General features: G+C 41.4%; 1 protein-coding gene across 3 annotated transcripts in view; it reads right to left on the bottom strand.

Annotated features, from left to right (window-relative positions):
* Window positions 1–308: 308 nt before the first annotated feature.
* The window catches only part of afap1l2 (actin filament associated protein 1-like 2), a 39,558-nt gene continuing 25,702 nt past the window's right edge, over window positions 309–14,164 (bottom strand). Inside the window, exons 5-20 of one of the 3 annotated variants that reach the window (XR_004896339.1) lie at window positions 8,849–8,960; window positions 7,206–7,426; window positions 6,276–6,455; window positions 6,087–6,173; window positions 5,811–5,895; window positions 5,595–5,699; window positions 4,904–5,115; window positions 3,687–3,832; window positions 2,951–3,062; window positions 2,537–2,791; window positions 2,131–2,413; window positions 1,537–1,710; window positions 1,266–1,453; window positions 969–1,142; window positions 752–840; window positions 309–719 (exon numbers count right to left, since the gene is read on the bottom strand). Coding sequence is in view for 1 of the 3 variants with exons in the window: in XM_031315136.2 (XP_031170996.2) it covers window positions 814–840; window positions 969–1,142; window positions 1,266–1,453; window positions 1,537–1,710; window positions 2,131–2,413; window positions 2,537–2,791; window positions 2,951–3,062; window positions 3,687–3,832; window positions 4,904–5,115; window positions 5,595–5,699; window positions 5,811–5,895; window positions 6,087–6,173; window positions 6,276–6,455; window positions 7,206–7,426; window positions 8,849–8,960 (2,361 nt within the window). In the remaining 2 variants the exon portion in view is untranslated. Of the gene's footprint in view, window positions 841–968; window positions 1,143–1,265; window positions 1,454–1,536; window positions 1,711–2,130; window positions 2,414–2,536; window positions 2,792–2,950; window positions 3,063–3,686; window positions 3,833–4,903; window positions 5,116–5,594; window positions 5,700–5,810; window positions 5,896–6,086; window positions 6,174–6,275; window positions 6,456–7,205; window positions 7,427–8,848; window positions 8,961–14,164 lie in introns of all 3 variants that reach the window. The other 2 variants (XR_004896338.1, XM_031315136.2) reach the window with 2 other exon arrangements.

Here is a 14,164-nt window from a genome sequence, read left to right as displayed (position 1 = left end):
ATGATATATTTGAAATGGCAAGTCATTTCAATTATTAACCTAAAGTACAATTTTAATATGTTCCAGATGAACATCCTGTTATCAAATGACTCCCCATCATGAATGCTTTATTACTTCATCAGTGAGAAGTGACTGAGTTGACTCTAATTATCGTGTTCAATTTCTAATGCTGCACGCTTCCAGTGTCCTTTGCAAATTTCAAAGTGTACTAAAGTGAACCTTTGGTCCAGTTTCATCAGACGAGCTGGACTGACAGATGTAACGTTAAAGGCAAAAGGAGACATTTTCATAAACACATTTCATGCCAGTATTGTTGTCAGTACATTTTTATTTGAATAAAAAGTGCATTTTTAGCTAGCAATACAAGCCAAATGAGGCTGCATAAAGGTGTAAATATATTTACATCTTGGCTACCAGCATATATGAACCAAGCTACATCTAGTGAACAAAATGGCCAATTTAGTAGAGGGGCGTCTTTCTGTCTCAGTGGTTTCAAATGTTTGGCTGTTTTCCATCATCAAGAACAATTGTCAGACTGGCCAAAATGCTACTACACATCAATGTCTTTCCTTTAGCAAATGGAGAAAAACTACTTGAAAAGTCATTGAAACTAAGCTGAGCCAGTGGTGTCTGAGAAGACAGCTTGTGCATCTCTCTGATTGGCTCTTTATAGTCTGGGTAAGGAGGTGATGAGGATGAAGGGTGTTGATATGAATGTCTGGTCTGGTAATACTGCGCTTCCTGTTGTGGGCAGCAGACCAGACCAAGAGAAACTTGTGCATTTGAGAAGTGAAAGGGTATTCAGGTTCCCCTTTAGGTGGTGGTTTTTTTCTCCCACTCCTGTTAATACAAAAAGGGATGACAGTTAGGTATTTTGAAAGTATACACAAATATAAATTGAACACATTATTGTGCTGTGTGGAACTCAAATATACTTTCAGTACATACGTAGAAATTCACAGTCTCACCTTAGCTTTCTGCAAGACTTTTCCTTTGGTGGCCATGATGGAGGCGGGTCTGTTCTTTAGCGCAGAGGCAGAGTTGACTGGGGAGGCTGGGTCTGCATTGGTGTTACTGTTGTAGGGTTGGGATGATGATGATGATGATGATGTCTGGGGAGCAGGCAGGGTTACTGCTTTAGGCTGAGGATAAAATGGTAGAGAGGGTAGTTAGGGAGAGAAGAAAACAGCAGGAGCACTCTCTGATAGAGAGTGGAAGGCTTGGAATCAGTTTCCTGTGTTCACCTGGATGACCTGTACACTAACCGTGGATGTGTCCTGGAGGCTGCTGTCCAGTGTGGTCCCCAGTGTGAAAGGCCCTGACTCCAACTTCTTCAGACTTTCCTTCACTTCCATCAATCGTAGCTCCACCTCTACCCTGCGTTGCTCTGCCTCCCGACACGCCTCCTCCTTCTGTTTCAAACAGCCTTCTAATGAGGCCTGCTGCTTGGGATCTGAGGATAACAGACAGCTATCAGGCACACAGATCACTGTAAACCTTCAGTAGTAGTAATGTGTCACAGGAAGTGTAGATCACCTTGGCAGACACTAAGCTCCTCTTTGGCCTCCCTCCTCTCCTTCTTCAGGTTTGCCAGACTGCTCCTCATCTCCTCCCTCTCTCTCTCCAGTCGGTCGCGCTCATCGATGTAACGGCGCATGTCTGCCTCTGTGCGGTTCTTGCCCAGTTTTCCTTCGAATGCACTGGGACACCCTGGGAATTAAAGATTGAGATTGTGTAAATTTGAGCTCATACACATCAAACAACATCCAGTGTTTATCATTAAATTTGCCCAAAAATAGAAACAAAAGATGTATTCATTATTAAAAAGTTCATTTCTGTTGTAATATGAATCTGCATTCCACTGTGAAGCTGTGCCTTTGACTGTTGAGGATGCAGCTTTTCACTAGAGGGAGCTGTAGTAATGTAAGATTACAGAGAAAGGGAGGCAGCACACAATAAATAGCTACATTTACTCACTAAAACGTCATTAGTTTTAGACCATTTTTCACTTAATGTTAAAAAAAATGTTCTTTACAAATATCTTAAAAGTGTGTGTGGAGGTGGTGATAGTGATACCGATGGGTCTTTAAACACATGACCCAGCAAACCCAAGGTTTTTTTTGTCCTCACCTATGGTATGTGCCTTGGGCCGCAGGGGTTGAGGACTGTGAGGAAGCCCAGCAGAAACTGTTGGGCCTTTATGGATCTGTACCCCAGAGGAGCTGATGACCTGTGGGATTCCCAGACTGGTCCTCTTGGGGGTATCCTGGCTTTGGGATGAGGTCTTAACTGGTTGTGGCTGCTGTGGAGTGGGAGTCGGGGGTTGTTCTTGTTCTGGTTTGCTAACAAAGGTCGAACTTGTTCCATTTAACACAGGTGTTGAATCAGGCTCAGTACGATTAGTTGAAATGACCTGGAAATGAATGCATAAAATATAGAATTAAAGCACAAAACATAACATTTAAATGTCATGCAAGTAGAAAATAAAAGCTACTTGCTCCAAATACAGCAAATAAGTCCCTACTACTGAGCCTACCTCTTTCATTTGAGATGAGGGGTCCTTCTGGTCTTCTTCTGGGACTGGGGAATGTCTAGACATTTCTTTGGCAGGCGGGGCTTTACCCCCACTGGACGTATGGAGGAAGGAGCGTAGAGGGACTAGGTCCAGGTAAACCCTGTTTTCAATGTCCTGTTCTGCTCCCACTGACTCCTTGATGTCCTGCATGCATGTTTCATTATGTTCCTGAGGATTGTTGTCCTCACTGTCTGGCAGATTGCTCTCTTCTGCATCCTGCATTACACAGGAGGAGGAAGTTATGAGATGGAAAGCGGCCAGATGGCATGAGTCCATGTAAAAATGAAACTGAAACTGAAAATTGATTTGAAAACAAAACCAGGCAGAGAGGCTGGGGGTTTTATGTCTCAGTTGTTTTGGCTCTAGATAACATACCTCTGGATCAGCTAGAGACGCCACATCATCATACAGTTCATCAGAGTTGTGAGCGATGGACGGTAGGGTGTCTATGTAGGTGTTTGGCTCTGAATACCTCCTCTGCATCAAGCTAGAGAGACACACACAAATACACAGAGAGGTGCCACTTGAATAATGTGCCAAAGCATGCATACAGCAGTGGGACCAGTGTTTAAAGTGCTCATATTCTGCTCATTTTCAGGTTCATAATTGTATTTAGAGGTTATATCAGAATAGGCTTACATGGTTTCATTTTCAAAAAACACTATTTTTGTTGTACTGCACATTGCTGCAGCTCCTATTTTCATCCTGTGTGTTGAGCTCTCTGTTTTAGCTACAGAGTGAGGCGTCTCACTTCTGTTCCATCTTTGTTGGGAGTCGCACATGTGCAGTACCTAGGTTAAGACTACCAGCCAGTCAGAAGCAGAGTATGAGGGCGTGCCACGCTAGCAGCTAGGCGGGCATTACAACGTGTTACAAAGTGACGCACGTTCGTCACGGAAGTAAAGGCTGGACTACAATAGAGCTGTTTGGAGCAGTTTGTGAACAGCGTTTTCTGTTGGAGATGGTAAGTGCCTTTGGGGTGGACTTTGGGCTTTTTCACTTTGTAAACTTATAACATGCACAAAAAAAGATATATGACACAATAAAGGAAAGGGAAAAAGCCAAAAAGCATAATATGAGCACTTTAAGAGGACAGAAGGGAGGATCTTACTATAAGGAAGCTTTGGCAGCATTGATGATGCTGGAGATCCTCTCAGTGTTGACGTAGTCGTACGTCAGCTCCTCGGGGTCCGTCTTATTCCCCGTCTGTGACAGCAAGAGGCCCAGCCAGTGGCCCATGTCTGCAGACGTCTTAGCCTAAAAGAAAAGAAAGAGTGGATCAAAGTTCATTCAGTACATACCATGCATTTGCAACATCATGAGTTTAAAACCAGCTCATTGTTTATGTTGCATGCTATCTGTCACTTTGTATTAATAAAATTATTTCCAACGCATTTGTTCCCAGCAGTATTTCAATATGCAAAACCTTTTAAAGACGTGAAATGTCTAATATCCACAATTGGCCAGTTATACTCTATAACTATAGCAATTTGCAGTTTGAGAACAGACAACAGTGTGAGTGATACATATAAAACAGCTCTTTACAATAACCAGACTAAATTACACCCATAATAAGACAGTTTCATAAAGAGACACATGTTCACAGCCTATTATTATCTGGGGAGATTCAGGCAAGCAACAGAGGATGCTTTGGCACATACTTTATATGTGATAACCTTGTTGAATTTTTTTTGTTTGTTTTGGTAATTACTTGACTGGGGAAGTTTCAATTTGTCAAATATAAATTTAAAAACACAACAACAAAAAACACCTAGAAATGTATCAGAGACCTCAAGACTAAACATTGAATTCCATGACCAAATATGCACTGTAGCAGGGTGGTACTGTAAACCTAATGGAAAAGGGCGTAGCATTAGTCCCCAAAATCCCAGTACATCCACACCCTTCACACACACACATGCACACAAACACGCAGACCACCCTTGTGTATATTACACATGCTAAGTTAGATGTCAGCAGAAAGTGATTTTCAAATGAGGACATGTTAGAGTTTCCTATAAGAAGCTGTACACCATTTCTCTTTTTGAGAGATGCTGACATTTGTTTTTTCTCCTAACATGTTAGATTTCTGGTTATTTCTCAGATTACCAGCAGCCCGTCCTCTCCTACAGAGTAACGCTGAAGTGAGCTCTCATCTGAGGCAAACAGGAAGACCGGAAACGCACAGTAACAAACCACCCCCAACCAACTGACACCCGTCACTGGTGAAAGACATCAAGGTGTCAAACCATTGTGTGTTAAAGTGTTAAATCGTTTATTCAGGTCCAGCGATGTTGCAAAGCAGCAGCAAAGACAGTGGGTGTCTACCTCTAGGGTTGCCAGCTGTGTGCCGTCCATGTCGATCCTAAAGGAGTACAGGTGCTCGGGGCTGGGGTCGGGCAAAACACTGCAGCCCCCCAGGGTCACAGCTGGCTGGCTCACTTTGTTCTTGCCCTTGTCCTGGTAAAACCATAGCTGCCCGTTCTTTATAAGACACCAGCAGGTCCGCCATTGGCTGTTCACCAACACGTTGAGGTAGCCTGATGGAGAAAAGAGGAGGTAACCTAATCATGAGGTACCGGTGATGTTTATGTTAACCAAAACTAGTTCCATGGCCATTAGACCTCAACAATGGTTATCTATGTATGTGTATTGTCATAAACTCATTGATTATTATTGGTTATTGTTTTTTGACTGAAAATGATCAAATGTTCTGTGTCAAAAGTGTGTAGCTTTTTCATTTAAAGCTATGAGGCTAATTCTCCAGATTAAATGTAAAGTGCTGAGGACCTCATAGGTTTCTTATAAGAGTGTCTAATAACTATTTTTTTTAATCGGAAGGCTACATAAGGGAAAATATTGACATGTTTAGTCTTTCACCTTCACCAGATGGCCCCCGCTGGTATGAATACCAAGAAATGAACTGTGTCAAAGGATAGGAACTGCACCTGAGGGACAATCAGTACATGCTTTGGGATTTTATAATCTGGCACAACATGTACAGTAGATCTCTGCTCACCTGAGGTGTCCACACATTTCTCTTGGCTTTCCAACGAGGAGGGTTTCTTCTTGCCAATGTTCATGAGGTTGCTAAACTTCAAACCTGCACCACATTTTTTCTTCACTGTGGAGGGGAAGAGAAGAATTCTTGACATTTTCGTTAAAAGATACTCTCAGCTGGACCATGTAAACCCATATTTTGGACTGATTGAAATAACGCTAAGGAGTGACTCACCATCTTTGTTTTCGGGAGTCTCAGCATGGCTATCAGTGCTGCTGCCGCTCTCTGAAGCCACTGAGTATCTCTCACTCAGTTCTCCCTGAAAGTTCAGATTAACATTTCCGGTTATTTAGGAGGCATGTTCATCAGAGATACAAATTATGACAAAAACTGTTACTGAGCCCTATGATTTAAGTAGAGCCAATCAAAAGCTCCTTCGACCTCTTCCAGAAATTGTCCAATTATAGAACGACAAGTACTCTAAAGCACAAAAGTTTGAGGTAAGTGTACCCTTGAACAAATGAGCCTTGGGGAGTCGGACACAGAGTGCTGGGAGTCACAGTTTTCAGACTGCTTGGGACTGATCTCTTGAATCACCTAATGTACAAGAGGCTGATTAGTGTCGACAGATTCCTTTTAATTAAAATATGATTAAAACATAATTGTAAAACACAGCCCCACACAATTTTTGAGTCTTACCCTCAGCCACTGCTCAGTCTGCTCCTTGCTCTGTAGGCCCAGCACGATGGCCTCCCCTCCCACCGGAATAATCTTCAGTTTGTGCTCTTTCCTCTTCAGCTGCTTCTCCTTGTAGACCACGCTGCATCCCAGCAGACTCACATCCAGCAGAGGCGTCTGCTCCTTGGAGCTCTTATAGCACTGAGAGAGGCAGAGGTAACACTGGACTTTATGATTGTACAAGTTCTGAATGCAGGCACCCGCTGAACAGTTTAACACGTACGGGCAGATACTATCCGTGTTTTTCAAAAGAGAAGGGAAGTAACTAAGCCCGGGTAATCTTTATTAAGAAATAGTTAAAGCAATACGTACAAGTAGGATACAATTTGTTAGAGGTATTTTGTTATTTTAAAGGCATCTTTTTGACTCTGTTTTACCCTGCCTCTAGTCTTTATGCTAAGCTAGGCTAATCACCTCAGAGCTCTAGCTCTGTGCTTAAATCTGCATTAACTGAATTCTTGGACACTTGGGAACAATTAGCATATTTCCCAAAATGTTTTAATATTTATTAATGTCCCAGGTCCAGGCCCCTGGTATTGTGCATTTAGGTGTAGCATGAGGGCCTTTCACGTCATTCTAAGACCAAACGAGGAGAGAACCATAATACTGACTGTTCTACTACTACATTTGTCTACAGGTTGATTTATTGGATTCATATTTTCCATTCTAAAAATAAGTGGCAAAACAAGGACAGCATGTGACAGCTAAGTCTCAGTGAGTTTTAAATATATTCTGAGGGTTTGCTTACTTTAGTCTTTTTCCATGTTGAGTTACAATGAACTTTAACAACCAAACCACGTTTATAAAACCTTCTTTGGTCATGACCTTAATTGTTGTACACTAAACCTCAGCAGGGCTTTAATTCAGATTTTCACGTAATCTTTTACCTACCAGCAGGCGATGGTCTTTGATGACACACAGCTGTTTGGCCCACTGGCCCAGCCACTTCTTCCTCCACAGGAAGGCACAGATCTGAGCGTCCTTCATGAGCTCAATGGACGCCTCTGCTGAAGGCCACTGGTGCTGTGCTGACGGTGACGGTGACTTTTCTCTGATGATCACTTCCTCCTCATCGTAGGACTCATACGAACTGCTAACTGCATCCCCATCATCTAGGAAACAAAAATCAGAGACTGATAAGAAACTAAAACAAAGAGGTGGGAAGGGTATGAGTAGCAGCGACACACAGTACACTGTTAAATGAGCTTGAGGCTGACTTCTTTATCATGATGATCTTCTTCAATGGAAGAGGATTTCCTTGCAACAGCCAGGCTGCAAATGAGCTGTTAAAGTATTGATGAAAGATGGTGACAGGAAGAAGATATGATGAAAAGGAAAACAACAAATGGAGGAAAATGATAAGATGGGACTGATTGATGACTGTTGTCACAAGTCATGAAGTTGTTTCTCTACATGCAAGACGCTTGGTCATGCTGGACAATGAGGGCTGAGGGCATGCTGACTGGCCCGTGCACATGACTGCCATACATAAACACACGCTTCCAGTGATAGAAGGGTAGCTACCCCTGTTGATAACAGCATAGACCACACTGTCAGAGCTCTGCACTTGCATCCAGGGCCCTGAGTGGAGGCCGAAACAGTCCAGATCTACACAACACCAAAAGAAACAGAAAGAAAGAAAGAAAGAAAGAAGAAGAAGAAGGCAAGATAGGGAAAATCCAAAGGAAAAATGCCTTTAAAAATATTTATAGGAAAGATAAATATAAAAAAGTAAAATTAAACTGTGTAGGCCTAATGAACCTTTTTGGGTATATCATAAAATATCAAAACTTGCCTTTAATTAAAAATATTGTTTAGTGCTCATGATGAGGTTGTGTGAACAACATGATGCATCCTCTGGCCAATCCACGACTCCACGGCTGTCGTATAATCATATTTAACCAATGCAGCAATTATGAAGTACTACGGAAGGTATTTTAGCTTTCAGCACTGCACAAAAATGTGCCACGTCTTATTGTGTTATATATGAGCAATTACGGTAACCTATTTACCACAGTCTCACATACTGCTGCACCGTTACAGCAGAACAAAGCTTCTTATAGAATGTGGTCATGGTGTCTCAGTGCATGATAACAGCTTGTGTTTTTATCGTGGCATACTTGTTGCAGTGCATGAAACCGCTTTCTCAACACCAGATATTGTTCTGATGAGAATATGTACGTAAACAAGTGTCATTATTGTGTCTGGCTTTTTCTATTATGGTTAACATCTCAGAGGCTCTGGTTTTCTGAAGAACAAGAAACACAACAGAGCAGATGACTGTCCTGACAAATGACACGCAAGTCATTGGTTTGGGTTGGAAAATACAGCTACAATATACGTGAAAAGCATATTCTTTTTTAAGCAGGGATTCTGGTAATGGCCTCATGATGGTGAGCTTTTAGATACAGCATCCGTTGCAGGAGTAGTGTAGCAATCGAAATAATCTGGCAATCCTTCAGCTTGGTCTCACTGAGAGTATACTAAGATGTGTTCCTGTGAAACAGGTATGGGTGAGAAGAAAGAGTTCTTACCATTGAAAGCTTCCTCGTAGGGCTGAGCCTCCTCGTAGTAACTCTCTGAAGTGTCTATACAGGCTGGAGCAGGGACTGCAGGTAAGGGGAACGGCTCCCGACACACCACACCCTGACGGATAAAAGGAGGATGAGAGAGGGGTGAGGGAATTTAAGATGTAGCGTTTTTATCTATCAACTTAAGGGACATGGCAGCCTCCATATAAGTATGTTTAATGAATACCCTGAAGAGGAAAATGTCTAGGTTAACAATGTGACGGCTCATAGGCCTCAAGACCTATTCCAAGTCCCCATGGTTGCTGGGATCTGGGGATTGGCTAATAAGGACTGATGATTGACAACTGGATAAGTTGATTGCTCACATGTCCATGAATAGGAGTGCCTGGGCAGTCACTTGCTCCCTCTCTCCCTCACCAAGGTTGCTTGGTTTGTTTGGACTTTGGTTGAGTCACTTTTGCTTTCTTACTTCACTACACCTTCACACATCTATACACCACACATTACTGATAAACTGATAGCACGTTTAACTACGTTTATTTGAATTAATTTAATTTAATTGAGCAAACGTGTGTTCTCCACCTTTTGTCATACCTTTGAGCCAGGCCATGACAACAACAATACACATTCACGCACATCCACACGCACATTATCAACATGGGTTCGACCAGGCTGAACATGTGGCTAATTCAGCAGTCACTTCAGGAGTAAGTAGGGAATTCCTCATGTAACCAATCCTCGGCTAACCCTGTGCAGTAGAGAGTTACATGTTTGCCTTCAGGGAGGAGTATATGTCTGTGAGCATGGAAAAGAGAGGCAGAGCATGTATTTTAATGTGTGTGTGTGTGTGTGTGTGTGTGTGTGTGTGTGTGTGTGTGTGTGTGTGTGCGTGCGTGTGTGCGCGCGCGCACGTGCTCGCTCGCTTGCGTGCGTAGCGCAGTCTGGCTTCACTTCTGTCTTTCTTCATATCTCCTGTGTGGTAAAGACAGTCTGTCTGCCCCTTCCCATACTGCTGGAAACCACCAGACTCTCTGCTGCGTGGCTGCTTAAGTGTGTCTCAATTCATTTAGAATATCTCCAATACTTATATGATCAGCTACATGATCCAAAATCCTTTTTTGTAAGACATCTGTCATTACTTTTCTTATTTAGTTTTCCTTAAGTTGTGAATCTTGAAGTATTTCTTTGAATACAACCTTTAAACCGTTAAACTGTATGTTTAAATTCAGTTTGTCATATATGAATGTAAAAAAATTAAAAAAAAATTAAAAAGACTTGTTGGCATTTCGTAGCATTTAGGATGACATGCCATGAGCTAGACTATTAAACTTGAAGGTTTGCGTATCATCATCTATCACTTGGCAACAGTTTTGCTGATCTTCATCTTGTAGGGTGTAATACATCCACACATCTGGCAATTGCTGCAAATTCTGTAGAAATTTTGGAGAAAACCACGTCACATTCACTATAAATGATGTTTCAGGGATACAGTCGTTATTTGGTAGATAAACACAGATTTCTTCTCAGTGAAATTGTGCACAATGGCTATTCTGCAGCCAGTCTTTAAACAGCTTACTTATGTTCCTGGTTTGCAGTTTATTTAAAGGCCACACTGGAATTACATCATTAGGTGCTTATATTTGAAGGGACAGTTTACCCCAAAATCAAAAATACATGTTTTTCATCTTACCTGTAGTGCTATTTATCAATCTAGATTGTTTTGGTGTGAGTTTTGGAAATATGTGGTGTGAGTGTTGGAGATATCGGCCGTGCCTTCTCTCGAAAATAATGGAACTAGATGGCACCCGACTTGCTGTGGAATAGTAGTTTGATACTGCTAGCTCACCTGAGCTAGCTACCGCTACAGCTCAGCCGAGGAGGATGCCATTAATGTTTACATCTTGTGCTGTCAGGAGCACGAGCCTATCGTCCATGGGTACGCTTCCTCCTGCACGGTGATGCAGTTGATGGGTGTAGTTCGATAGAAAGAAAATAGTTCCTACATGAAACTACTTACCACCTGAGGGCTATTGCACAAAACCAGGATAAGGGATTAAGCCGGGATATTACAGTTATCCTGGATTTATAAATTCTACTTTTGTGCAATACCCCCTGGTCTGTGGATTATCTTGAGTAACTGGGTCATGATTTCTGGCTTTTGGACTTCACTTTGAGCACCACAAGCTGAGTGCCATCTGTTTAAGAGAAGGCAGACATCCCTATGGTTGATATCTCCAACACTGGGCAAATCACACCAAAACAATCTAGACTGATAGCACTACAGGTAAGAGGAAAAAATATGTATTTTTGATTTTGGGGTGAACTATCCCTCTAGGCATTGAAAGCTGACTTTCTGGCTCATGCTGAAACAGTATGTTGAAACACAAACTTCCCACCAGTATGAATTTCTTCTTTATCTCCTCAACCTGTGACCACATGTCTCAAGCTATCACATATATATGGCAGCAAGCAGAAGATGGGAGATATGCAAGTTTTGCCTTGGTACATACTACAACTAAGATGACATACCAGCTCTAAAAATTCACTAGCTGCCAGTGAAGATTTAATCGGTGTATTCTTTCCAGTGTAAAGAGAGAAACATCATGAAGCAAAGAGATGAATGATGGAGAAAGATGTAATGTATACCCTCTTACATATTATTATGTAATATGATTTCAACTATTCTGTTAATGTGGCAAAGGCAAAACATGTAGGATAAGTCACATAAGGATGCAGCTCATATTTTCATGTCGCAGAAGTCTAAGGTTGCTGGATTTACTTTTTAAGTTTTTCTCAAGTGAACTCTGTGAAACCCCACGAGTTGAATGGCAAAAAAGCAATTTCTTAACTATGTCTAATGTTTCCTCCAACCAATGATCTGAGCACGCTGTCTGTATTACTTCATATTCATTTTACTTCTCCCCAAGGCTGTCACATTCTCTGCAAGATCATAGAAATATGAAATATAACCCTTAAGCAGAGGAGCTGCATATATCATGCAAACCATGCCTGTGGGAGGCTGGCTCTGTGTAAAAGTATGAGTTGAACATCTTAAAGTATCTCATAAGATTAGAGTTTGTTGTTTAATCAAGGATGGAAATCAGCTGGTCAAAACTGCTTCCATTCAATGTTTGATACAGCAAAAGCTATTCCCTTCCTGTAATATGACTCTGAAATCAACTTTGGGAGTTTGATGATGTTTGGTGTGTAGCAATGCTTACTCTATAAACGAAAAATGAATCAAATTAAAGAGAAAAGAGGCAATAATATATTGTGTTGGTGGTATAGTGGTAATAACGTTACTGGTTAAGTTTAGATTTACAGACCAACAAAATACTGAAAAACAAATCTGTTTGGATAAAAATCATCATTTCTGATGTGGGCTGTCAGAGACAGTCAGATCCCAGTTAACTGGGAATTCCCTGCTTGTGAGCTCCTTTCCCACCATATCTAACACATTTCCAGTAATACAAAGCAGATGCAATAATCTGTCATAATAACAGGCGTCATGTCATGGTAAGCATACAGTCACAGTGACAAATACTTGTTTTTTTGTGATTAGCCTGCATGCTAGAGAGTGTGGAAAAGAAATGAGTGGGAGTGTTATCACTGCGGTTTAAGGAGGGTAACATCAGTTAGAGCTGTTGAAGATTTTTGTCAGCAAATACAAATGTAAGAATATAATATGATTTGATGCGATGCTGAGCAAATATAAAAAAAACAACAACATAATATGACCAAATTTTTAACTGAGAAGGTTAAACTTATGTCCCTGGCTTGTCAAACATAGGTGTAACTAATTACTCATTTAGGTGTGCTAGCGCCAAAGCAGTAGTTTTGTGCATAGTGGCTCAACAGTGAAGTGGAACAGAACCATCATTAATGATACCAGTTACGCCGATAACAAGGACACAATGTCTGTCATGGAAAAGTCTATACTGTTACTAATTGATTTGCTTATAACTACTGTATTTACATCCAAGCTGCTCAGCTAAAATGGTTATTATTTATCAGCTTTGAACGTTGGTATGCATAGATAAACCCTTTAAGCATCACAAAACAAAGAGGCCAACACGACTGAGCCCCATAAATACTGTAAATAAGTTAGAAGGGACAACGCTTAATTGTTTTTTTTTCAGACGCAGGCCTGGTCTATACAGAACAAGATGGACAATGCCACCAATCACCAAAATGAATTAAGCCAGTTTCACAATGATGGAAATAAATAAGCCTTCGGCTCAAGGGATCCAATAGAATATGTGTCACTGACTTTAACATATTACTTGCTGATTAGTCTCGCATTGCCAGACCTATCTCCACAGCGCTGCGCTTGCCGATTAATCATTTTTTTAATGATGAATTAGTTAAATTAAATGATAATCTATTAAAAACCTTGAAACTAAATCTCAACAAAAATATGGAAAAGGGTATGTTGTGTCATTTTGTGGTTTGGATATGACCAAAAACTAGACTTTATTTATTTGAATGACCATTAAAGAGAGTTTTGAGATTACATGACCCCAAAAGTAAGCGAAACAGCTACAAAAGCTGACATGAATTTCATAAGAAAAAGTGTTTCCTCTGAGAAAAGTACACGCACGTAGACACACAACAGCACTTACAGTGTAAACTGCTCCACAGTGAAACAACAACAGCAATTCAGGCATCTGTTGTTAATTAAAACAAAGAGCCAGGCATTCCAGAGCAGCAGCAACAGCCACCCGACCGCCCACCCACCCACCCATATCTCTATCTTCTTTCTTTTTCTCTCTCTCTCTCTCATCTCCAAAAAACTAAATCTGCCTGTTCTTTGGGCCAAGGTTAAAGAGGAGTATAGTGAGCCATTCCTCAAACCAGCAGGACTGATATTAAACCTAGAAGGGAAAAGAACATGCCGGCAGGTGTGTGTGTGTGTGTGTGTGTGTGTGTCTGTAAGTGAATGTTTTTTTGTTCCAGAAGACTGCAATCACTCCAGCTCTCTAAAAGTCACTTTAGCCCTTTCCTTTCACTTCTCTCACACACATCCTCACCACAGAAACATTGGGTAGAAGGAGTGGATCGAGGAGTCAAAGCATAAATAACAAAGCAAAGACAGGGGCAGCTAAGGAGGAATAGGGGTGTGGTGGAGGGGCTTTGAGTAAAGAGTGGGAAAAAGAGCCCAAAAAACGAACAGTCAGAGCAACATGGAAAATCCCTGGTTCCCATGCCAAGAATCCGGCACAGCAAAAGCACACACACACCCACCCACACACACATACACACACAAACACACACACACACACACACACACACACACACACACACACACATAGTGTATCC

The sequence above is a fragment of the Sander lucioperca genome, chromosome 22 (assembly GCF_008315115.2).
Source record: "Sander lucioperca isolate FBNREF2018 chromosome 22, SLUC_FBN_1.2, whole genome shotgun sequence".
In the NCBI taxonomy this organism is placed as follows: domain Eukaryota; kingdom Metazoa; phylum Chordata; class Actinopteri; order Perciformes; family Percidae; genus Sander; species Sander lucioperca.
This window is presented reverse-complemented; position numbering and strand designations above follow the sequence as displayed.